This window comes from Maylandia zebra, linkage group LG20, assembly GCF_041146795.1.
Source record: "Maylandia zebra isolate NMK-2024a linkage group LG20, Mzebra_GT3a, whole genome shotgun sequence".
Classification (NCBI taxonomy): Eukaryota; Metazoa; Chordata; class Actinopteri; order Cichliformes; family Cichlidae; genus Maylandia; species Maylandia zebra.
Window position 1 is genome coordinate 2,400,408 of NC_135186.1, and position 24,079 is coordinate 2,424,486.

Genomic DNA, 24,079 nt, shown 5'->3' on the forward strand with positions numbered 1-24,079 from the left:
TTTTTTATTGTCGGCTGTAAGTGGTCATAAATGTGGTTGCTAATGTAACTAAGCAGAGATGAATGCACACCGTGGAGCCTGCAAGGCTGCAGCACGGTATTCTTTTCCATGATGATGTGTGTCGCGTGGGTACCGAGAGGGGGGGGAAAAAGAGGAAAAATCGATGCAGGGGGAAGCTGCTTTGTCTTTACCCTGGCCTTTATCCCTAAAGTGACTCAACCTGTCCCAGTTGCAATTTTCTTCCCAGAACAAGAGTTCAGAGCTTGAATGAGAGTATCCACATGAAGCTGTGTTTGTATGTGCAGGCGGGTCGCCATAAAATGACACGATGAGACAGACTCTTTAAACTCTGTCCAAGAACAACAGCTGTGACGCACACTCGGTTCTGTATGGCATCACTTCCATTTTACTGTTCCCTGTTTCAGTGGCCGCTGCTTCCCCTCTATCTCAATCTTCGTCCATGTTTCACAGTTTATTAGATGATGCATGTGGATGGGGAAACCTTAAAAGCTCCACTTCCTCTTTAGTCTCATAGGTGCTCCGTGGTAACACCCTGACAGTGATTTATGATGTGTTGAATTCTCTGTAAAACTCCCACTAATGCCTCTAAGAGGTGATATTTTTTTAGTGTAATCTAAAGCATTTGTTAAGCCTTTTACTTCTCAAAGTGTTGGCCCGACACCAGGAAAGAACTCAAATCTGAAAAATCATATATTATATTTCCTATCACAGATGTTGGGTCAGTTGAGGGCCTGGCATACCATCGCGGCTGGGATACACTCTACTGGACCAGTTATACAACGTCCACCATCACTCGCCACACTGTGGACCAGAGCCGTTCTGTGGCCTACAACCGCAACACCGTAGTCACCATGTCTGGAGAAGACCACCCTCGAGCCTTTGTGTTGGACGAGTGTCAAGAGTGAGTCATTAATATTGAAATTTGCTGCTCTGCACTAAATCAGGGCCCAGTTCCAATACAATTATTCTTTTTCTCTTAAGCACTGGATTTATTTTTGGCTCAGTCAAGTGTAACTTTCTTTTTCTTTTACCAAGACGTTTTGGGAGCTCCCACTGCTCTTAATTCTTGTTTTCTGTTTGTTCCCACCGTAGTCTCATGTTCTGGACAAACTGGAATGAGCAGGCTCCGAGCATTATGAGGGCCTCTTTGAATGGAGCCAACGTGATCGTGATCATCGGCAGCGACATTAAAACTCCCAACGGCCTGGCCATAGATCACCGCGCCGAGAAACTCTACTTCTCTGACGCCACGCTGGACAAGATCGAGCGCTGTGAATATGATGGAAGCAACCGTTACGTAAGGCAGCGCTTTCCTTTTTGTTTGTTGTTTTTTGAACTTTCCCTAAAACATGGACTTGCGCCTCGTGTTTATGGAATTACACCTGCTGTTTTTTATGCCTCAGGTGCTGCTGAAAAACGAGCCCGTCCATCCGTTCGGTCTCGCTGTGTACGGAGATTACATCTTCTGGACTGACTGGGTGAGGAGGGCTGTCCTCAGAGCTGACAAGTACACTGGAGGAGACATGAAAGTGCTGCGTGCTGACATCCCTCAGCAACCAATGGGCATCGTTGCTGTAGCTAATGACACCAACAGCTGTGAGTATCACCACTGCTGCAATTTGGCCCCATTGCCATCAGGTCAACATTTTAATTTGCCCAGTAATTTGATTTATGTTTATATAACTGCAAAATGAATGAAATTCGGCTGTAGTTTGTTTAGTGTACGACACTGTGGCAGGTATCATGTTTACTGTCTGCATTATACCTGCATGTGCACACGTTGCCAGGCTGCTAACACTTAGCTGTAAGTGGAGGTATACAGAGCTGCTGCCATGTATATAATAAAAACCCAACTTCCACAGGCTTTTAAATATTGCCAAGCTAGAGAGTTCATGCAAATGTTCATAACTGCAAGAAATGTAATATCAGCATGCTTGTCAGTCATTCGACGTGCAGTTTAAAGAGCTTCTAAAAAAATTCCTCAGGTGAATTTTCTCCTTGCCGAACAAACAACGGAGGTTGCCAGGACCTGTGCCTGCCTACGTCCGACGGCCGGGTCAACTGCAGCTGCCGTGGAGACCGGCAACTCCTCGAAGACAACACCTGTTCTCGTAAGAAAGAGGAAGAATTAAACTTCATAACGTTGCCGTCTTCATCAGAATGGATAAATGTTTCTGAATTCAAACGTTTCTCCCTCACCAGCCCTGAACGTATCATGCGGAAGTGTCGATGGCTTTGAGTGCGGGAATGGTGATTGCATCAACTACAGTCTGACCTGTGACGGCATGGCCCACTGCAAGGACAAGTCTGATGAGAAGCAGTCCTATTGTGGTGAGTTTTTACAGAGCAGTTAGGTGGTGAATTTCAGTTAATGAATAAGTAGCTGCAAGAGATGTTTAAAAAAAAAAAACCCCTCTGTGCCTGAGCTAAGTCAGCTGGTCCTCCTTCACAGCCAATCGACTATGTAAGAAAGGCTACAGGCGCTGCATGAACGGCCGCTGCATTGGTCACCACTTCTGGTGTGATGGCACAGATGACTGTGGTGATCATTCAGATGAACTGCCCTGCAACAGTAAGTGGTTTGTTTCCAAAGTAGCAGCTGCACAAAGGATAACAGTCTAAACATTCTCATAGTTTGAATAGTGTCGACATTTTTCATGACACCTCTGTTCTGCCTGCATGTTTAAGGAAATCATAAAATGTGCTTAACGGAGAGTTTGTGTGTGGTTTTGAGGATGTATTTTCTCTCCGCTTGTCATTTGTGAAACTGCTGTATGTGCTTGCAGTGACACTTTGCAAAGCAGGAGAGTTCCAGTGCAAAGATGGAAGCTGCATCTCCAACTACAGCCGCTGTGACCAGGTGGTCAACTGCGAGGATGCAAGCGATGAAATGAACTGCCGTATGTAACTGCCACGATTTTCAACAATATTTCTTCTTCTTTTTCACAAGTGCACTTCTTAATCAGTATATTAATATAGACTTGACTATGTACTTCAGTGCAATTCGTGTGAAACGGTCTAAGATTTATTTTGCAGAATTTAAAGGGCAGCTCCTGAAACTTGTTCCTGTTTTTTCTCAGAACCCACTGATTGCTCCCGTTTTTTCCGGCTTGGAGTTAAAGGAGCCTCTTTCCAAAGCTGTGAGAAAACCACTCTGTGTTATCTGCCCTCGTGGGTGTGTGACGGCAACAATGACTGTGGTGACTTTTCTGATGAAAGAAACTGTCCAGGTAAGTGTTATCTTTCACTACCAAAAGACATTCAGCTTTTCTGAACCTACCAGAGGTTCTTGATTATGTTTTCTTTTTTTCTCTGTTGTGTTGCAGATAAGAGGAAGCTTAAATGTCCAGTCAACTTCTTTGCTTGCCCCAGCGGTCGGTGCATTCCTATGAGTTGGACCTGCGATAAAGAGAATGACTGTGAGAACGGGGCTGATGAGACACACTGTGGTCAGTCTTCTGCGAAGTTGTCCTCTAATACCCCTATCTTTATCTTGAAAACACACAAATCATAGCAAAAAGAAAACGAAAAGAAAGCCAGACTGTTTTTCTTTGGGCTTCCCACTGCAGATGGAAAAACACAGCTTAAATGTAATAATGACTGTAAAATGCTCCCCACCCTCTCTTGCAGACAAGTTTTGTACATCCACCCAGTTTGAATGCGGGAACCATCGCTGCATTTCCAGCCACTGGGTGTGTGACGGCTCCGACGACTGCGGCGATGGTTCTGATGAGGACCAGAATTGCAGTATGTGACATTTTTCTCGCTACTTCTCTTCTCACATTCAAAGGAGACCTTAAACTCCATGACAATTCCTGACGTCCTATCCATGTATGACTTCTACATGATGTCGTTACAGAATCCAAAACCTGCAGTCCTGAGGCTTTCCAGTGTCCAGGCTCCCATATGTGTGTGCCGCAGCGCTGGAAGTGTGATGGAGACAACGACTGTCCTGATGGAGCTGATGAGAGTGTGAAGGCTGGCTGCAGTGAGTGACACAGTTAGCAGATTGAAGAAAAAGTGCAGAGAAGCGATACAGTTCCCCATGCATTAAAAACAAATGTTTCCATCTGCTTCCAGTGTACACCAACAACACGTGTGATCCTGAAAACGAGTTCATGTGCCAGAACAGGCAGTGCATCCCCAAGCACTTTGTGTGCGATCATGACTTTGATTGTGTCGATAAGTCGGACGAATCCCTCGAATGTGGTGAGCTTTCAATCCTGGAAGCTTATTTAGCCTTTTGCTTGAAAATGAATGTTGTTTTTTGCTAAACCACCAACTAAAATTGAGATTAATAACAAATGCGTTTTGATGTAGAATATCCGCCGTGCGGTCCCGATGAGTTCCGCTGCGCCAATGGCCGCTGCCTTAACCAGAAGAAGTGGGAGTGCGACGGAGAGTTTGACTGTCAGGATCGTTCCGACGAAGCTCCCAAGAACCCTCGCTGCACAGACTCTGGTATTCATTTCCTCTCTTTCGCTACATCTTTTATTTCTCTGCCAGCATAATAAGGTGTGAATCATATGTTAAATTTCTTGCTCATAAAGACGTAGCCACATCCCGCTTCACACTCTGATATAACCTGCTATTTGTCTATGATTTCAGAGAGGACGTGCAATGACTCAGCTTTCATGTGCCATAATAAAAAATGCTTGAATGAGACACTGCTGTGCGACCGCAACGACGACTGTGGTGATGGCTCCGATGAACTCAACTGCTTCATCAACGAGTGTCTCAACAGCAAGCTGAGCGGCTGCACACAGCTCTGTGATGACCTCAAGATCGGCTTCAAGGTAACTAATTCATTGTTTGTTGTCAAAAACAAATATCATGACTAATGAAATTATTGCACAGGCTTCATTGGGCCAAAAAGTTTTACTAAAATTCATGGAGTCAACACAGGAAAAACAATGTATATGCCAGTAACGATGAGTCAACGAGGAGCTGATTTTAAAAGGTTGGGATCCACTCACTTCAGGCACGCAGTTATGCAAGACGAAAAAACATGTTTTGCCTCGTCCTTGAAAGTAGGAGGCCAGTCCTGGAACAGGTTGAACTCTGCGTGAACTCCTGTGTCTGTGGTGGCGAGGTTGTGGTCAGGGCTTAATTTGAAAATGATAAGATTTTGTTCACCTCAAGAATCCTGGTCTGGGATTTCAGAATGGCAGGTAGCTCCATGCCCTCCTGGGTTTTAAATGCACCTTAGAACACACATGCATCAACACTACAATGAGCGGGTGGAGGGAGGTTTGGAGTCTTCTCTCACCCCCGTTCTCTGCGACCTGCTGGAGCGGGGGGGCTAGGAGGAGGAGTTGGCCGTCCGACTGCGGTCTGGAGTGTGGAGCCTTCCTGCTGCTGCGGAGTCGGGGCGGTCTGCCTCCCCCCACCGCAGGGAAAAGGGAAACACCACCTGGGTCTGGGTGCAGTTCCCCCCTCCAGGGGCGAGGGCACCTAGACCCGGTTTGTAGAGTACGCTTGGGGAGTGTGATCATGTGTACAACGTCTCTTTATGTCTGTCTCCACGTTGGTTGAGTGTGGAGTAAGTGCATATGAGAGCATGAGGGTGGGAATGGATGTTTGTATCTGTGTGTGCCTGTATGTATGTGTCTATATGTCAGGTTGGGTGTCAGGCGCCACCTCTCTGGGGACATCTCAGGCCCTCCAAGGTTTGGAGGCCTATCTCCCCCCACCACCACTTCCCCTGCCAGTGGCGGACTCCCTCAGACATCGGTGCGTTGGTGGTTCTTTGTGTCCGGGGATGGGCGTCCAGGTACACACCGGCTCACTCCTTGGCGGCCGCTTATCGGGGCCTGGAGCCTGGGGCTCGCTCGGGCCACTTCGGAGGTGGGGTGCCCCCGGCCTCTCGGCCTGGGGCTCGGTCACTCAGGCGCAGCTGGCTGCCGGCGGAGCTCACGGGCGCGTCACTGCAACTCCCCCTGGCTTCTGCTCCGCGGCTGCTGAGTGAGCCCTCATCTGGGACTCTCCTCAGCTCTTTCTGGGACAGTGGCGCAGCTGCCCCTCTGTTGGTCTTCCTTGGTCTCTTGTGTTCTGGGGGCCTCTGGATGTCTGGAGTTTTGATCTCCTCCACACCTGCTTCACGCCCTGGAGGACGGGGCTGTGGCCCCCCCACACCCTCTAGCAGATCATTACATGAAGGAACCTTTTAAAAAAAACAAGCGCGTCCATGCTCACAGGTGTACACACGGGTGATCACACCCACAAACTACACCCTTTTTGGCTCCTACCTCAAAGCACACTGTGTTCTGTTGATCTTATGTGCTGCACAATAATGTTTAATATTTAGTATTTACTGTCATATTCCCATATATCATTGTGATGCTGTTTATTCTATTACTCTTGTTCTCTTCTGCTTGCTTTCTTTTTTCTTTCTCAGCAGGTGATCCAGGTGATTGATATATGCATTTTTTTTTCTCTGCCCGTTCTGTTGGTTTTTGTCTTTTGCCCTTCTCCCCCGTCCCTCTTCTCAGCTGTTTCTCTTTCCCTCTTTCTTTCTCCCCTTCTTTCCCCCAGTCAAGTCTGTCCCGTATTCAGTAAGTGAAAATAAAATAAACAATAAAAGGTGAATCAAATGGACCATTACGGCAAGGCTGGGATGGTCAGTTTGGTAAAGTAAATCCGTTGGGCATCTTTCTTTGCCTTTAGACAACAATTCTGATGAAAAAGAGCCAAACGGGACAGGCCAAAAGGAAAAAAAAAAAAAAAAAAAAAAAGTTATGCAAGACGAAAAAACATGTTTTGCCTTGTCCTTGAAAGTAGGAGGCCAGTCCTGGAACAGGTTGAACTCTGCGTGAACTCCTGTGTCTGTGGTGGCGAGGTTGTGGTCAGGGCTTAATTTGAAAATGATAAGATTTTGTTCACCTCAAGAATCCTGGTCTGGGATTTCAGAAGTATTGCAAACTGACTAATTATGATTGCACAAAACTTAATTGTATATATTGAAACTTTGCCATCAGAGACTTTTCACAAATGTGGCTTCCTCTGTGTATTCTGGATGGCAGAGCAGAATTTGTGTGCGTGTTCTTTCGAAACATAGATGTGTTTATTGGAAGTGACAGTTACAACGATTCCGACTAGTAATGAATACGTGTTCTAACCGTTCCTTATGCTGCGATGATGTTCATGCCATATTTATTTTAAACACATATTAATGTCAGCTTATCCTTTACCCCCGTACTCTGTTGGAAGACGACTTTGCAAATGAGATTTGCAGCTATTTACGCAGCACTTTTGACAGCAGCAGCTGGATTTCTTTTTCAGAAAGTGAGCAGAAATAAAGCTTTTGGTGAAGGTAAAGCGCACATGTCTGTGGCCGATTGAGAGCTGATTGAGACACGCTGGCACGCCTTTGTAACCGGTCCAGGCTAAATGTGAGAAGCGGCCAGATCCGTAGGCTGTGAGATTTTGACACATCTCCTGTGCTTTTGGCACCTTCAGTGCAGGTGTCATCCTGGTTTCCAGCTGAAGCGTGATGGGAAGACATGTGTGGATATAGATGAGTGCACAACCACCTACCCCTGTTCCCAACGTTGTATCAACACACACGGCAGCTTCCACTGTCTCTGCGTCGACGGCTTTGAGCTCAGCCCCAATGACCCCACTGTTTGCAAGTCCACATCGGGTAAGGCACACATACGTGAGTTTCAGTGCGTCTTCACAGCAAATGCACGCCTAAAGCAGTAAAGTACGTTTTCTATGTGATGTATGCGTGTAGATGAAGAGCCCTACTTGATCTTTGCCAATCGGTACTACCTGAGAAAACTGAACCTGGATGGTACCAACTACACTCTTATAAAGCAGGTAAGACACACAGATGACAGTTTAAAGAAACATTCAGTGTTTTTCTTCTGTGTTTTTCATTTTTAATATTGCTCCTTCCTTTTCCCCCCCTCAGGGTCTTAATAATGCAGTAGCACTGGACTTCCACTATGCAGAGCAGATGATCTACTGGACGGATGTGACCACTCAGGGCAGCATGATTCGACGCATGCATATGAACGGCAGCAACATGGAGGTGAGTGAGAACATCTGAAATCCTTTCGTTTTGATTTAATAGTCGAGCAATATTTATTGTGGAATGCTGGATTATTGATGCAGCGAACCCGTGAGTCCCTGATTGGGAACTACATCATCATCATCTTACGTATTGATTGATAAACCTGGCAGGTTTTGCACCGAACCTCTCTGAGTAATCCCGATGGCTTGGCGGTAGACTGGGTCGGTGGAAACCTGTACTGGTGCGACAAAGGCCGAGACACCATTGAGGTGTCAAAACTTAATGGGGCTTACCGAACGGTGCTGGTCAACAGTGGCCTGAGGGAACCTCGTGCAGTGGCTTTGGATGTACGCTATGGGTGAGAAGTTACACTGCAGATCAGCACCAGCTACACTCACTGTTTATATAACTTAAATGTATAATTTCCTAATTATTTCTCATCTTAAGCTGATTTAGATTTGAATGTACAACTGTAATTTCAAGATTGTCTTTCTCCAATCTTAGTTATCTTTACTGGTCTGACTGGGGTGACAGCCCTCACATTGGGAGAATTGGGATGGATGGCACTAACAGAAGTGTCATCATAGAGGATAAGATCACCTGGCCCAATGGATTAACCCTGGACTTCATCAATGACCGTATATACTGGGCTGATGCCAGGGAGGACTACATTGAGTTTGCCAGCCTGGATGGCAAGAACAGACACACAGGTAAACAGACCAGTAAACACATTCACTTTTTTAAACTGTTTGACTGGTGGTGCCATATCTTCTAAAGTTCTGAGATTTCAATTGTTTGTTTTTGATTGTTGTATCTGTCTGAAGAAACACCGGCTCTGAACCCACTCGTCATTTCTTTGTATTCTGCTTCTTGTAATTTTTCAGAGTTGTCTTGAAAGTAAATATACAAACTCAATTTTTGTTTCCAGACGTGTTTGCATGTTTCAATAAATCACAGCATTTATTTCCAGTTTTCCCTCAAAGAAATACGGGTTGTTTCAAGACTTTTGGAAAGTACAGCATGTGAGAGTCAAAATACTCTCATCTTTAGTGCCTTTTTTTTGTCAAAGACTAATTATGTAAAACCTCTCAGTAAAAGGCAGCAGTGTGCTATTAAGTGTCACAGTTTCTGTCCATGAACTGATTTAATCTTTTAAATAAATGTGTCAGGGAGCTGAGGAGCTTTAAGTGGTTTATAGATCATAACTCATTTAACAGGATAAACCGTTTATGACAAGACCATAGTGGTGATTAAAGAGGGGTTAGGTTTTCCTGTGAGAAAATTTTGCAGGTTCACATGGAGTTGAAATCTGAGTGACTTTCTTCCGTACACACACACACACACACACACACACACACACTTGAGAGACACCAGGCATGAGCAGGCAGGTTACATGGCTGTCTGCTATTCTGGAGTCCTGCAACTCAAGTCCAGAAGACACAAACTGTGAATAGGACAGATTGTTCTGGTAGGAGAGGCCTCTGAGCGTGTGCGATATCTGCATAGGGCTCAGTTGTTTAGTACATGTACTACAATAGCTGGAATTGTTAAACGGCTTAGCATGCAGGAATTCTGGAGTGCATTGGTCATCTGCATTAATACTTCCCACATTTTATAAGTTGTGCTTAAAACTTATAGATAGCATAGGGATAGAATCCTTTTTTCTTTGTTTAGGCATATGCATTAAATTATGGGATAGTTTACAACTTACAGAATAGACTTCCAGCAGAGTGTTGTGCTTCATGAACATTTTTGATCTATCAAGATGAATTGAAGCTATTTGGCATTAAGAAGTCATCATAAAATGTCACTGACTTCTTTCAGCTCAGCGCTCTAGATTTAATGCATCCTATAAATTATTATTCACCCATCCCTGGATACACATATGCCATAAAACACCAGTGTGCCTCTGTGTGTCTTTGTGCAACAAGACTTGGCCTGTTTGAATTGAGATAAGAATGGATCAAAGGGCAATTAATGTTAATCTCACCAATACCTCAGCTCAACTTGATGCTATAAAAACCGCTATTACATCACAACGTCAGTCGTTTAAGGTGCATTATTCTTTAAAGTCAGCGCTGAAGCTACGGTCTCTCGCCGTCGAGGTATTTTGAACTTGTGCCACACACACAGCATTTGCAAATTTGTCAGCATGTGATGCATTGCTATGGTGTGCTTCCATAACACACAAACACTGAGAGTGAGAATAAAACGTATTATACAAGAGCAGGAAAAGTGGTTAATAGTGTAACACCTAATGAGGTGTAGAACCTATTATATAACACAGAGATATGGTGCATGTCCGCGCCCCACCCTGCCTCAGTTTGCCATTAACAGTGCAGGATTTTATCAAAGGTTTCTCTTTGCAAAACAGCAACACAGGAGCAGCAAGAGCTTCACATTCTGAATATGTTGACATATTCACATGTATATTTGAGATACAAAAAACATTCACGTATTTTTTTGGTGACTGTATTATATGTTGTTTTAAGGCATTTCCTCCAATCAGCCTACTGAAGGCTGCACTAGGAAACATCCAGAGTGATTTGTCTTCAAATATAGAGTGCGATTTGTTTATTCTTGTGTATCCTCACAGTTCTCAGCCAAGACATCCCTCACATATTTGCCATGACACTGTTTGAAGAATACATCTACTGGACCGACTGGGAAACAAAGTCCATCAACAGAGCTCATAAGACTCTGGGTACCAACAAGACGACCCTGATCAGCACCCTGCACCGACCCATGGACATCCACATTTACCATCCTTACCGCCAACCTCCGGGTAGGAGGAGTAAATGTGGTCTTTTGAACAAGTTTACAGTCTTAGTGCGCAAACTGTTTACTGCTGTTAAGTAACATTTCAGTATTGATTTAGTTTCTGTCTGTGGTGTAATAACTTATTTTCAGTATATTCAAATATATTCCCTACATTAATTCAGATCTAAAACCTAAGGGTTGGGGGTGGAAAAATAAGTGAACCATGTGGTGAAAACATTTTCCCTCTTTTTATCTTTTCCAGTGCTCAACCACCCGTGCCAGATAAACAACGGTGGCTGCAGTAATCTCTGCCTCCTTTCTCCTGGTGGGGGTTATAAGTGTGCCTGTCCCACCAACTTCTATCTGGCAAACGATCAGCGCACTTGCATGTCCAACTGCACAGCCAGCCAGGTAATGATGTAAACATCATTAATGGAAAAATGGCCCATTGATAACTGGCTTTTCATATCTCAGTTCCCCGCTGTGGCCTATTTGACAAACTACTCATGCCTGGTCATTGCTTATTGACAGTTGGCTGGCTGCCCGGTGATACAATACCTAGCTTACGCTTTTGTCAACGACAAATGAGCCAGTGAAGCCCTGATGTAATGCCCTATCATCACTTTGATTCACTTCTCTTCCTGTTGCAGTTTGTGTGCAAGAATGACAAATGCATTCCTTTCTGGTGGAAATGTGACACAGAAGATGACTGTGGAGATCGTTCAGATGAGCCAGAAAACTGCCGTAAGTCTTTGAAGAAGATAATTAGGACGTGATGGAGTATGGCAGTCATCTAGCATGCTTTATGCATGCTATACCTTTTGATCTCACCTTAGCCCACAATTTAACAGTGAAATGTTTGTCGGTATGATCTTGAAACACCGCGTGACTTCTACTTCTTCCACGACAGCCGAATTCAATTGCAGACCAGGGCAGTTTCAGTGTGGCACAGGCATCTGCACCAACCCTGCATACATCTGTGATGGAGACAACGACTGCCAGGATAATTCAGACGAGGCCAACTGTGGTATGTGCCTGTTTTTTTGTAATATATGTTCATTTATGTACAAAAATTGTCACTGTTTTATTTGAAATTTTCACAAGAGGACCCAGTATAAGACAGAACAGGGACTGACAGGAAAAACAAGAAATTTTGATAAATAGATAACGTGGAGCAGCAGGAGTCTAAAATCAACATTGACAAAAGGAGAGAACAAGAGAAAGTCTGGAACATGAGGGAGTTGAGATCATGTGATGATTTGACAAAGACTCACACTTTATACACACGAGGCACATGTGAAGTCAGTGAAAAATAAAGAAAGCTACATGAGGAACCAACCTTCAGAATTTAACAGCAAATAAACTGGAAAAAATTACCTTAATGTTATTTGCTCATTCATTTTTAATCTCTTTCTTATCTCACCGCAGACATTCATGTTTGCCTGCCCAGCCAGTTCAAATGTTCCCACCCCAGCCGCTGCATTCCAGGCATCTTCCGCTGTAACGGCCAGGTCAACTGTGGAGAAGGCGAGGATGAGAAGGACTGCCGTGAGTATACCTACGTTTTCAGGGTTTTTTTCCCCCCTTCTTCTCTCTCTTTTACTCCACACTTACTGCAAACCTGTTATTCCCCCCCATCTCCACCCCACAGCTGAAGTCACATGTGCGCCCACTCAGTTCCAGTGTGCCATCACCAAACGCTGCATACCTCGTGTCTGGGTGTGCGACCGTGACAACGATTGTGTGGACGGATCAGATGAGCCCGCCAATTGCAGTAGGACTCGCACTTTACTCTGCATGTTGTTTATTCTGAGTCATCCTAATTAGCTTTAAGTGTAACTGCCCCCCATATGTTTCCCTTTGCAGCCCAGATGACCTGTGGTGTGGACGAGTTCCGATGCAAAGACTCTGGCCGCTGCATTCCCGCTCGCTGGAAGTGTGACGGCGAGGATGACTGCGGCGATGCATCAGATGAACCGAAAGAGGAGTGTGGTAAATATTGTGTTTTCTTTTTTAAGTAAAAATTCTCTCTCTATTTTTTTCTCTTTTTTTGATTTCATTGGCAATAATAATTTTGTGTCTTGGACAGCTGAGAGGACGTGTGAGCCATACCAGTTCAGATGTAAGAACAACCGCTGTGTGCCGGGCCGCTGGCAGTGTGACTATGACAATGACTGCGGGGACAACTCTGATGAAGACAACTGCAGTAAGTATCACTTTGAGCTTGGAAACAGTCCCTCCATATGTCATTTTACCTTGTCCACTGTCATTTACACTCATGCCCGTGTCTTTTTCACTGGTAACAGTCACTTTGCACCTTTTTAACTCTTAACTGCTACAGCGTTTGTTTGGTGCTAATTCATTGCCCATTTCTCATCTGATTATTTGTTTCATTTCATACTGTCCTGTTGGCATGAGCCAGAGGTAAGTTACTTCATCTCCATAAGAGAACCACTCCCATTTTGAGCACCTCTCTGTATCTGTTATTAAATAGTGTCTTCATTCACTGTCCCTCTGACCTGTGAGAGTCTGCAAGCTGAGCTCTGTACAGATTTCATCGTCAGTGCTAATTGGCTATCGCAGCAAATATAACCACAGAAAGCCAACAGTTATAAAACCAGTTATATTGACAATAAATTGTAATAAAACAGCTCCTTTCACTCTCTCACATTAGTGTCTATAGTCATCCTCATGTAATTGTTACACTCTTTGTCTTGTGCTGAAGGGTAAAACGGCCATAGCTCACCGCAACTGTGCTCATGTTGTCAGTGACACAAGCCTTGTGTTCTTCTGTAGTGCCTCGACAGTGTTCAGAAAGCGAGTTTGCCTGCACCAACGGCCGTTGCATTGCTGGGAGGTGGAAGTGCGATGGAGACCATGACTGTGCGGACGGATCTGATGAGGTTGGATCTGTTGAAATTGTTTGGAAAAGAAAAAAATCCTTTTTGCACTTCCTGTTATGTCTGTGTTTATGATGGACTATGATGTTTCTTTAGCATGGCTGTGATCTGAAGTGTGACCAGGACCAGTTCTCGTGTAAGAATGGACACTGTATTCCGATCCGCTGGCGGTGTGATGCTGATCCTGACTGCATGGACGGCAGCGATGAGGAAAACTGTGGCAGTGCTGGTAAGCATATTTCTGTGGGTGTGTCATTTTTAAGAGAAAAGTAGATCCCAGATGCCTTAAAGCTGACTCGCAACAAATGAGCTTGTATCAGGTTTTACACGAGCACATACCGGTAGTAAAAATCAGTTTCTTCCTGCAGCTGGCCGTCACTGCCCTCTGGATGAGTTCCAGTGTAACAACACTCTGTGCAAGCCCCTCGCCTGGAAGTGTGATGGAGAGGATGACTGTGGGGACAACTCTGATGAGAAACCCGAAGAATGCAGTGAGTTTTGCCGTCTTGCTGATCAAAATCATGTTGAATTCCTATTGCATTTTTTTCTTCTCACCTATTTTTCTTTCCTCTTCCCTTCTCTTTCCGTCCAACTCTTAGGGAAGTTCCAGTGTCCGCCGACAAGAGCGTTCCGCTGCCAAAATGACCGTGTGTGTCTGCAAGTGTCAAGGAGGTGTGACGGCGTTAATAATTGTGGAGACAACAGCGATGAACTGAACTGCCGTAAGTTAGGAAGTTGTTCTGGTTATAAAATCTCCTACTTCCTCATCTTTGATTGAGGAGATGCTGACTTATGTCTGCGTTTTTGTCAACAGAGGCTCCTCCATCTGTTCCCACGTGTGAGAAAGACGAGTTCTTGTGCTCCAATGGCAGATGCATCAGCTCCAGTCTGCGCTGTAACTTCTTTAATGATTGCGAAGACTATGGCTCTGATGAGATCAACTGCAAAACGGGTAGATCTTCACTCACTTCTGCATAACTGACCATGGACCTAAGGTCTGAAAGTTTTACCCTTTAAATCCACAGGCTTATCTTTCACTTGTGTTTTTTGTCCTATAGACACAAAGCTAAACGACTGTCGGAGTAACACAACTCAGTGTGGTGATGGAGATGAGGCCCACTGTGTCACCAATGGCACAGACTCCTTCTGCTCCTGCAAACCAGGCTTCCAAAAGATAGGACACCACACCTGTGGAGGTACACGCAGAAAGTGCATCATGACAGCTCTTAACCCTCAATGTAGAGGGTAAGGGCTGGGCAATATTTTTACATTTCATGTGACTTTCTTTTTCTTTTCTCATATTTTTAAGATAAGAACGAGTGTCTGCAGTTTGGAGTCTGTTCCCACATCTGCAATAACACCAAAGGCTCCTACAAATGCAGCTGCCACAAGTACTTCACCAGGATAAATGACACCTGCAAGGCTGACAGTAAATGCGCTGCTTATTTTATTAAGTATTTTATCAAGTCTTGTAATAATTGTTCACTTCAAGGTGAGCGTCACTGCAACGGTTTCTCTCTTTCCTTCCAGACATGAACAGCAGTCGGCAGATTCTATACATCGCTGACGACAATGAAATCCGAAGCCTTGACCCCGGCATGCCCAACTGGCGCTATGAGCAGACCTTCCAGGGTGATGCCAGTGTGCGCATTGATGCGATGGACCTGCACGTCAAGACCAACCGCATCTTCTGGACCAACTGGCACACGGGGCGCATCTCCTCCTACGAGCTTCCAGGATCATCCTCATCGTCATCTTCTAGCATCAACAACCTGCAGGTAATGCTGGTCAAATAATGCAAAATCTCTAGAGCACCAATATACACGCCATCATTCAAACACCTCAACTTTGTGCTTTTATCCAGATCAAAGACCTGAAGATGCCCCGTGGTATTGCTGTGGACTGGGTGGCTGGTAACCTGTACTGGACTGACTCAGGCCGAGATGTAATTGAAGTGGCTCAGTTGTCAGGCCAGCATTCCAAGACCCTCATCTACGGCATGATAGACGAGCCTTATGCCATTGTAGTGAATCCACAGAGAGGGTAAATGGATCATTCTTTTAAGGATTTCTTTTTCTGTTGTCTTATATTTTGCACATATGTGTTCTGACTCTGGATTTTTTATTAGTACCATGTACTGGGCAGACTGGGGCAACCACCCTAAAATTGAGACGGCCGCCATGGACGGCACTCTAAGACAAACACTCGTCCAGGAGAACATCCAGTGGCCGACAGGTAAGTACTGCTCCGAGTCTGAATTTATTTGAATCCAGATACGCATAATTATTCATCCACACAGTGTAACATTCTCATTAAGGCTCTCTAATTGTGCCTCTGCAGGCTTAGCTGTGGACTACTTCAATGAGCGTCTTTACTGGGCAGATGCTAAACTATCAGTCATCGGCAGTGTTCGTCTGGATGGCTCTGACCCTATCGTTGCTGTCTCTGGCATCAAAAACAGTTGAGTTTATTCTGCAACTTTCCAGACTACATGCAAGTTTGCTAATGTGACATTAACACTTGCCCGCCCATATGTATTTTGCACTTTTTTCCCCTCTAGATTTGCTCCATCCATTCAGCATAGATATCTTTGAGGACTACATTTATGGGGTCACATATATTAACAACTTTGTCTTCCGGGTCAACAAGTTTGGTAAAGGCCCTATGGAGAATCTCACCACAGGCATCAACCATGCTACAGACATAGTCCTGTATCACCGTTACAAGCAGCCAGAGAGTGAGTATCAAACATATTTTTTATTTTTATTTAACCTTTATTTAACCAGGAATGTCCCGTTGAGATCAAAGACCTCTTTTTCAAGGGAGTCCTGGCCAAGAGGCAGCACATATTGCTGGTTGATTTGTCCAAGGATTTTTCTTCACACATAGTCTGCTTCAGTCTTAATTTAAAATGGACACCACACACCTTGTTTTGATGCACGCTTTATGGATTTTCTCACTGGTCATGTTTCTCTCTGCACCAGTGACTAACCCGTGTGACAGAAAGAAGTGTGAGTGGCTGTGTCTCCTCAGCCCCAGTGGGCCGGTGTGCACCTGCCCTAACAACTACGTTGCAGACAACGGCACATGTGCGGAGAGACCAAACCCCACCCAGTCACCGTTCTGTATGTACACTACATAAACAAGTGGCTTCCCTTCTAGCAAGGTTAACATGTACACACTAAATTCAAAGTGCCGTGTCCTTTGACAGCCCCGCCCTCAGTTCCGTGCGATATCCAGTGTCAGAACGGTGGGAGCTGCTTCTTCAACGACCGTCAGGTGGCAAAGTGTCGCTGCCAGCCCAGCTACATAGGCGAGAGATGTGAAATCAACCAATGCAGGGACTACTGTAAGAACGGAGGCACCTGCACTGCTTCTCATGCCGGTGAGAGATTCAATTCAAGGTTTATCATACGGCACCAAAGCACAACAATGGTCGCCTCAAGGCATTTTTATACTGTGTGGTAAAGACGCCACAGTCTAAGCCAATGATGACTCCGGGGATGGTAATGTTGGTCTGTCTGATTTGTGTTATTCAGGACAAAGTATCTCAACAGGTTTTGCATGAAATAACATCAACATTTACATTTCTCATACCCAGAGGAGAAACTCTCCTTTGGAAGAGCTGTTTTTTCTTCTTCTTGTGCCACAGTGAATTTGGCCAAACTATTGAATTGCTTGCCATAAAGTTTCTTCTAGACCTTAATAACACAATCCTTTGACATTATCCTTCTTCAGGCTAAAAAAAAAAAATTTTCAGTTGATCCAGTGCTTTGGCTGACGATCATCAGCCTGAGCTGTACCCTGAGTTTACTGCTGATTAGCAAACGTTACTGTGCTAATCAGGTTGAATTTGACGTGCCAAGGCTTTTGATTACAGGAAAGAAGCTTTTTTTCCCGCCCCTATTCCAAGAATTGTTTAAATCATTAAAAAAAATCCACTCTTTTGATGTCTGTCTTCAGTACTCATTAGTGATAGCAATTACAGGCTGCAGCAGAAGGCATGAATTCCACATATTTCCAAACCTTTGTCTCACTGGCACTTCACTGGTTCTGTCATGTGTGCAAACCAGTGGAATTTCTAGTTTAAGAAACCTGAGAAGGAACTGAGTCAGCAGTTTTGGTTGTGTTTTTGTCAAATGTTAAATGAAATGTAATACTTAAAATTTCAGTTTTATTCAACATTTATATCTTTATATATTTTAATTGTGTATTCTAGGGTTGCCAACTTGCAGATGTCCTAAAGGCTTCACAGGGCCAAACTGCAATCGCCACACTTGTCAGGACAACTGCCTGAATGGAGGCACGTGCTTGGTCAGTAGAGGCAACCAGCCAACCTGCAGTTGCCTGCCAGAGTACCTGGGAGACCAGTGTCAGTACAGTAAGTAAAAGCACCTGAGGATGTTTCTGTTTCTTTAATAGATTGCTAAGCAGGGTATTTTGCATCAACAGTATGTGACCCTCTTCTCTTTCTTTGCTGTCTTAAGGTAAATGTGAAGGCTTCTGCGAGAATGGTGGAACCTGCTTACAGACCTCCAACGGCACCAAACTTTGTCTGTGCCCCACCAAGTACGTCGGGCACCAGTGTGAGCTGGACAAATGTCAGTTCTGCGGAACGGGCAAATGTTTGACGTCAGCCTCAGGGGAGGTTTCCTGCAGGTGAGTATCGTGTGGGACGTGGTTACTGTGCTACATCGATTAGACTTGGATTTGTAAATATTTGCTGGCTTTTATTTTGAACTGCCAGAATATTCTTCACCCAAGGTCACCCAGCAATCTGTGGATTTTGTGCTTCCTAACAGTGCACAGCATGGAATATATCATTCTGAAATCGTGGGAATCATTATTATTATTGTTATTCTGCTGCATTAGGATCTTCTTTAATATTTTTTTCCTGTATGTTTGAAGCTGTCCAAATGGTCAGATCCAACCCAGCTGCTATACCTGTTCAAACTACTGCGCACATGGACAGTGTTCAGTAGACAATCGCACACTGCTGCCACAGTGCACGTAAGATCCCAGTAGACATTAACAGGCATATATATAATATTTTATTGTTTTAATGTCCGCTTAGCACACTTACCCACATATCCACTGTGTACCTCTATAACCAGGTGTGCTGTTGGATGGAGGGGATACAGATGTGATATCACAGCTCCTATAGAGTCTCATACTTCTAGTGGTAGTAAGTCAGCCACTCCCTGACCAAATCAAAGTTTGTTCATAGAACATGCACTTTGGTCCTATTTGCTTATCATTATTTGTTCACTCATAGGTACTGCGTCAATCATCGTCCCAGTGCTGCTGCTGCTGTTGCTGGCATTGCTGGTGGTTGGTGCCATCTTGTGGTACAAGCAGAGAATGCGTGGGTGAGTACTAGTTCGGGACGCTTTTTCATCTTTAAAAAATTCAAACTCCATTTGTCATCTGGTCCTCACCGTTCTGGTCTTTCTTTCTCTCTTACCTTTTGATAACCATCTATTTCCCTGTCTCCCAGGTCTCTATGCCCGGGCAAATCTCGTTCTCAGTGCTCGCGGTAACTTGATAGGGTTACATAATTCACCTGTTGACCCCCAATTCCTCTCCTCTCCTTTCCCTAAAATACAGTCAGACTGCCTTTGCTATGCTTTTGTCTATCCTTTTGTCCATTCTGTCGTTCAGTGCCGAAATCTTTCCATTGTCCTCGCTTGCCATCTTCTGTTTGGCTTCCATGGGGTTTCCCACCCAACAACACAGGGGGCCTACTCACTCTGGAATAGCTCTGGTGATGCACGAGTAGTTGAACTTTTGACGTCCTCCCATTGTCCTCCATGCCTTTCCCTGTTTACATTTGTAAATATTAGGCTCAGGCAATGTGCTTGCAGAGTAAAATGTATAACTGTGCATCTCTGAAAAATGTTTATATGCTTGCAAACAGCCGAATATTTGCAATCTAATCCAGCATTCTCCGCAATGGACATGCTGCAGTATATTCGATAGGTTTGATCAAATGGCCTTTTGACACAAAAGCTCATTTGAAAACCTTTGATATATGTTGTCTTGTTCTTGTCAATTGTACATAGCCAGTGCTGAGTGAATTTATGATATGGGTTTATGATAAGACACCTTTTAGTCACTCTAGCTTTCTTCTGAGGTTAGCACATCAATTCTTTTAAACAAGGGTCTGAATCTGCTTCTAAGATAATTGTTGATCTGTTTCTCTGCAGTGCCAAGGGCTTCCAGCACCACCGAATGACCAACGGGGCCATGAATGTTGAGATTGGAAACCCTGCCTATAAGATCTATGAAGGAGATCCTGATGATGATGCTGGGGAACTTCTGGACTCCGACTTTGCTTTAGACCCAGACAAGGTAACAAAGCTTAAAAAAGCAGTTTCATTACAAAATATCTGAAAATGCCTGGTAGTGGCTAACCATGCAGATATTTCCACATTTATGAGTCCTTTTGTGAGTTTTTTTTTTTTTTTTTAATGAATTGGTTTTGGTTGTGGAGTCATTATAGACAGTAAATAGACCCTTCTTTGTGATCTAAAGAACACTGGATGAAAGTAGCTGGGTTTCTCAATATATTCCTGTCCTTTGGACGTCTAGTGAAAAACAGTTTTCTGTCTTGACTGATCTGTAATCACTTTTCTACATTTATATCCAGTTTTTTGCCATCGAGATCACCACAGTCCAAATGCAAAAGCTTTAAAGCAAGACTTAGGAAACCAGTGGGTGTCGTTATGGTATTTACTTCTGGCATCTGTAATGAATTTTGGAATGAATATTGTTAGAATTATGTGAATCATATACTTTAGTTCTGATGAGTGGCTCCATAGTCTCATGGTTTACACGTTGTGGCTCGAGTGGTTTGTATACAGATCAATGCTTGGGCAAGATACTGAACCCTGAGTTACCTCTGTGTGTGTGAATGCATTCAGCAGATAAAAGCACAAGGCACTATATAAATACCATTTCTTTTACATTCACCTAAGAAGTGAAAAAATCTCCAGTTTAATCCCAGCTGGAGACAAAAATCCCTTGGGGGTGTCAGGAACGGAAATCCACTGTGAATAAGGGGAGCAGCTGAATAAAGCTTTTATGCTGGAGCCCTCATGGTCACTATATTCAAACACTTTTCACCACAATCATAAAACATCAAATGAGGAATTGTCCATAAAGTCCTGAGTGCTTAAAAAGAAGTTGCAAGTTCTTCACTGGAAATACACCTACTGGTTTGTTGGGGGCAGATGATTAGTGCCCAGACTTTCAGAAACAAATAACCAAACACAGAAAACATAACAAACCACAAATGTCTGCCAGGGTTTCAGCACTGAGCTGGGAAACATCTTGTTATTTATGCGAGCTGAGCCTATTTGAATAAGAAAAATACTGCTTCTTTCACAATATACCAAATCTTTTCATTTCTTTTGCCTGAGTCACTGAGAAATTTTCTTCACTCCGCAGCCCACCAACTTCACGAACCCAGTGTATGCCACCCTGTACATGGGTGCCCACAACAGCCGCAATTCTCTGGCGAGCACTGATGAAAAGAAGGAGCTCCTCTCCCAGGTTGACGAGGACATGAGCGACCCCCTGGCATAGACCTCGGCATGGACTGAACTCTGCCAACATTGCCCTGCCTCGCCCAACCTAGAGCCAGCGAGCTCTCTCATTTTATGCCTTTACCAACTGAAAAGAAAAGCAACAAAAAAACATAAAAACGAGAACACTGTATAAAATGTATAAAATGAAGAACTACTTTTTTTAAGTGATTGCAGTATTATATTTTGTTCTTTGACAAAAAGGAAAACAAATCCTCTGGTGACGGAAAAGAAACCATTTTATAGACATTTTATCCAGTTCTTTTTCATTTTGCTCACTTCCTCACAACTTCTCTCTCTCTCACACACACACACACACACACACACACACACACACACACACACACACACCTTTCTCACGCATTCAGCCACTACCTCTGTGCAAATGTAAAAGATACAAATGGCAGTGGAACAATTTTAATTTTTTTATTTTTGTATAAATTGTGTAGGGGAAAAGAGAAAAAAACCATTTTTGTTCCATCCTAGAAAATGTTGCCAAGTCTTTGTTGTTCATGAAAGAGAGGCGATGCGTCAGTGCTCACCACGAATGCTTCCTGGATGCTGGTTCACATTTTGTGTATATGTATGTTTGCTACTGGAGGTCTTAGAGGGAAAGGCGAGGTGATGTTTAACTGCACGTGTATGCACAAGAGACTCGGCATCTGATCTGTTGTTGCAAAGAGCTACATTCAAGTGATTGTCTTTTACCTCCTTGCACAGACTAAAGTTACATATATATATATATTATAAATATATATATTTCCATATATATGAACCTATTAACAAAGTGTCTTGAAAATATACCCAGGAATACAAACATCAGTAACAAATAGCAGTCTGTACTTTTTAATGTTTTTCTTTTGTTTTTTTTAAGTCATTGTATAATTGACATACTTTGTGTCACCGATGAATGAATCATGGCAGTGTGTTAGTGTGCGCTGGATGAAGATGATTGTAATTAAGTCCACATTCCAGGATGAAAAAGCCTGGGATGATATCCGTGGCCTTGGATTAGCCTACTGCAGGACACCCTGGACAGGAGCTGGGGCTTTGTTCTGAAACTCTTCTGGAGTAGAGACAAGCTTCTGTGAATTTCCGGTCATCCTCTAAAAAAAAAAAGAACCTGCGACCAGTAATTAGCCGAGAACGGTTGCTTTCAACTTTTGTTCCTCGTCTTTTGATTGTAAACATACTTTCAGGAAAGGCCAGGGAGACCGTCTGATGGTACGTACTTCTGTGGGAGGTTGGATTTTTTTTTTTCTTTCCTTCACTGTATGTAATTACATGGACATGTAATTTAGGTTAATGCTCATTGTTAAGTGCATTCTCAGGAAGGAGACTGATCGGCTTCCTGATAAGCATTCCTTTCTCCATTCCTTTGCTTTGCTGCTAACCATCCGGATTTTTAGTCTGGGAAGTGTGGCTGTATGTCTCACTGCTCACCGTATTGCTTTTAATCACCTCAGCTTGTCAGCCATACCTACCATATCACTGCATGGTGCTCACACACACACAGACACACTTAACCAAGAGGAAACTCTGGCTTTAGTCCTCAAATGTTAACAGTATTCATCACATTTTTTCTTTAAATTCTGTTTTTTTTTCTTGCTTATTTGCTTTTAACATCCTGCTCTGTTAAATCGCCATGTAAGTTGGAACAATCATATTTCATTTGGAGAATTTCTTTAACTGGCAAAAACCCACGTTTGTGGTTCTGATTGTTTTGTTATAATTCGATTTCTTTTTGATATAAGGAATTAAATGGATTTTTATAGTAGAAATGTACGATGGCCGTGTCTGTCATTTGGAAAGATGGAGAGGAGAAGCAGTCTACTTCATACTTCAGTACATTAGGAAATAGCCTCACTTATCATTAAAGAATGAAGAAATAAAACACAAACATGTAGAAAGCACTTGTTTGGATGTTGCTTAATCTGGAAAGGCTTCTGAATTGTAATGAAAGTCTTTGGTCTTGTTACATAAATCATCATATTTATTAAACAGGAAGTGTTGTCTTTCAGTCAACAGACAATCCCAAGAATAGCTTTTTCTTAAAAAAAAAAAGTATGTTTCTTTTGATTTCAGTACACACAAGAATAGTGTTTTATACAATCTTGAGCCAAATTTAAGTAGTGTTAAGATGTATTGCTCCCTTTGTGCCAATGTCATGCAAGTCTCTAAAGCTGTTAGGAGGAATAATCTGTATTAAAACGGATAAGAAAAAGAAGCTTTAAATGCACTTCATCCTTCATCTGTTAATAATACATTTAGAGCAGGCTAACCAAACAGCAAGTGTGCCTTTGAAACAGTAGTCCACCTGGAGTCTCCTTCATGCGTCTGTCACCTCCTAACTGTCACGCACGGTGTGACAGGAAGTGTTATCAAGGCACGTAATATTCTGTTTTTAACCACCACTTGGTCAAGGCACAAAACTCTGGGGACTCTCGTGTCAGCTGTTCTGATGTACTAGAGGTAAAAAGGAACTAACATACCTTTAAGCTTTTTTTGTGCCTTCAACTTGCATATTGTTGTCAGGATTATAAGGCTAATGTTATATTACAAGGCGGTAAAAAATACAATCTTTACCAAATGAAAGATGTAAAATAAACAAATTATGGCTGACTGACGAGAAATAACACAAAAAGGCACTTCTTAAGCGGAACATCAAACTTTGGATTAATTTGGTTTGTCTAGCTTGACAAGAAGAACCAGTACAGTGATGGTCTTTGCTCCCAGATACAATCAAAATAAACAATATTAAGTCTGATTGAAGGCGTCTCGAAGACTTGGCGTAA

General features: G+C 43.4%; 1 protein-coding gene across 2 annotated transcripts in view; it reads left to right on the plus strand.

Moving 5' to 3' along the window:
- lrp1ab (low density lipoprotein receptor-related protein 1Ab) overlaps positions 1 to 23,065 on the plus strand; it is an 80,979-nt gene extending 57,914 nt beyond the window's left edge. The window contains exons 42-90 of one of the 2 annotated variants that reach the window (XM_076878425.1): positions 733 to 922; positions 1,114 to 1,318; positions 1,425 to 1,617; positions 2,007 to 2,132; positions 2,224 to 2,352; positions 2,474 to 2,593; positions 2,808 to 2,921; positions 3,102 to 3,251; positions 3,348 to 3,470; positions 3,652 to 3,768; positions 3,881 to 4,009; positions 4,102 to 4,230; positions 4,342 to 4,482; positions 4,630 to 4,817; positions 7,480 to 7,663; positions 7,757 to 7,842; positions 7,937 to 8,056; positions 8,209 to 8,396; positions 8,543 to 8,748; positions 10,635 to 10,823; positions 11,061 to 11,209; positions 11,449 to 11,542; positions 11,709 to 11,825; positions 12,227 to 12,346; positions 12,450 to 12,572; positions 12,665 to 12,790; positions 12,888 to 13,004; positions 13,595 to 13,701; positions 13,795 to 13,927; positions 14,067 to 14,189; positions 14,298 to 14,420; positions 14,513 to 14,650; positions 14,757 to 14,894; positions 15,008 to 15,127; positions 15,229 to 15,476; positions 15,563 to 15,741; positions 15,827 to 15,933; positions 16,039 to 16,158; positions 16,259 to 16,435; positions 16,683 to 16,823; positions 16,910 to 17,083; positions 17,918 to 18,079; positions 18,186 to 18,357; positions 18,607 to 18,708; positions 18,813 to 18,883; positions 18,974 to 19,067; positions 19,196 to 19,234; positions 19,905 to 20,049; positions 21,148 to 23,065. In XM_076878425.1, the coding sequence (XP_076734540.1) occupies positions 733 to 922; positions 1,114 to 1,318; positions 1,425 to 1,617; positions 2,007 to 2,132; positions 2,224 to 2,352; positions 2,474 to 2,593; positions 2,808 to 2,921; positions 3,102 to 3,251; positions 3,348 to 3,470; positions 3,652 to 3,768; positions 3,881 to 4,009; positions 4,102 to 4,230; positions 4,342 to 4,482; positions 4,630 to 4,817; positions 7,480 to 7,663; positions 7,757 to 7,842; positions 7,937 to 8,056; positions 8,209 to 8,396; positions 8,543 to 8,748; positions 10,635 to 10,823; positions 11,061 to 11,209; positions 11,449 to 11,542; positions 11,709 to 11,825; positions 12,227 to 12,346; positions 12,450 to 12,572; positions 12,665 to 12,790; positions 12,888 to 13,004; positions 13,595 to 13,701; positions 13,795 to 13,927; positions 14,067 to 14,189; positions 14,298 to 14,420; positions 14,513 to 14,650; positions 14,757 to 14,894; positions 15,008 to 15,127; positions 15,229 to 15,476; positions 15,563 to 15,741; positions 15,827 to 15,933; positions 16,039 to 16,158; positions 16,259 to 16,435; positions 16,683 to 16,823; positions 16,910 to 17,083; positions 17,918 to 18,079; positions 18,186 to 18,357; positions 18,607 to 18,708; positions 18,813 to 18,883; positions 18,974 to 19,067; positions 19,196 to 19,234; positions 19,905 to 20,049; positions 21,148 to 21,285 (6,824 nt within the window). In that variant the 3' untranslated portion in view covers positions 21,286 to 23,065. The remainder of the gene's footprint in view (positions 1 to 732; positions 923 to 1,113; positions 1,319 to 1,424; positions 1,618 to 2,006; positions 2,133 to 2,223; positions 2,353 to 2,473; positions 2,594 to 2,807; positions 2,922 to 3,101; positions 3,252 to 3,347; positions 3,471 to 3,651; positions 3,769 to 3,880; positions 4,010 to 4,101; positions 4,231 to 4,341; positions 4,483 to 4,629; positions 4,818 to 7,479; positions 7,664 to 7,756; positions 7,843 to 7,936; positions 8,057 to 8,208; positions 8,397 to 8,542; positions 8,749 to 10,634; positions 10,824 to 11,060; positions 11,210 to 11,448; positions 11,543 to 11,708; positions 11,826 to 12,226; positions 12,347 to 12,449; positions 12,573 to 12,664; positions 12,791 to 12,887; positions 13,005 to 13,594; positions 13,702 to 13,794; positions 13,928 to 14,066; positions 14,190 to 14,297; positions 14,421 to 14,512; positions 14,651 to 14,756; positions 14,895 to 15,007; positions 15,128 to 15,228; positions 15,477 to 15,562; positions 15,742 to 15,826; positions 15,934 to 16,038; positions 16,159 to 16,258; positions 16,436 to 16,682; positions 16,824 to 16,909; positions 17,084 to 17,917; positions 18,080 to 18,185; positions 18,358 to 18,606; positions 18,709 to 18,812; positions 18,884 to 18,973; positions 19,068 to 19,195; positions 19,235 to 19,904; positions 20,050 to 21,147) is intronic. The other variant, XM_014408789.4, reaches the window with a different exon arrangement.
- Positions 23,066 to 24,079: the final 1,014 nt, after the last annotated feature.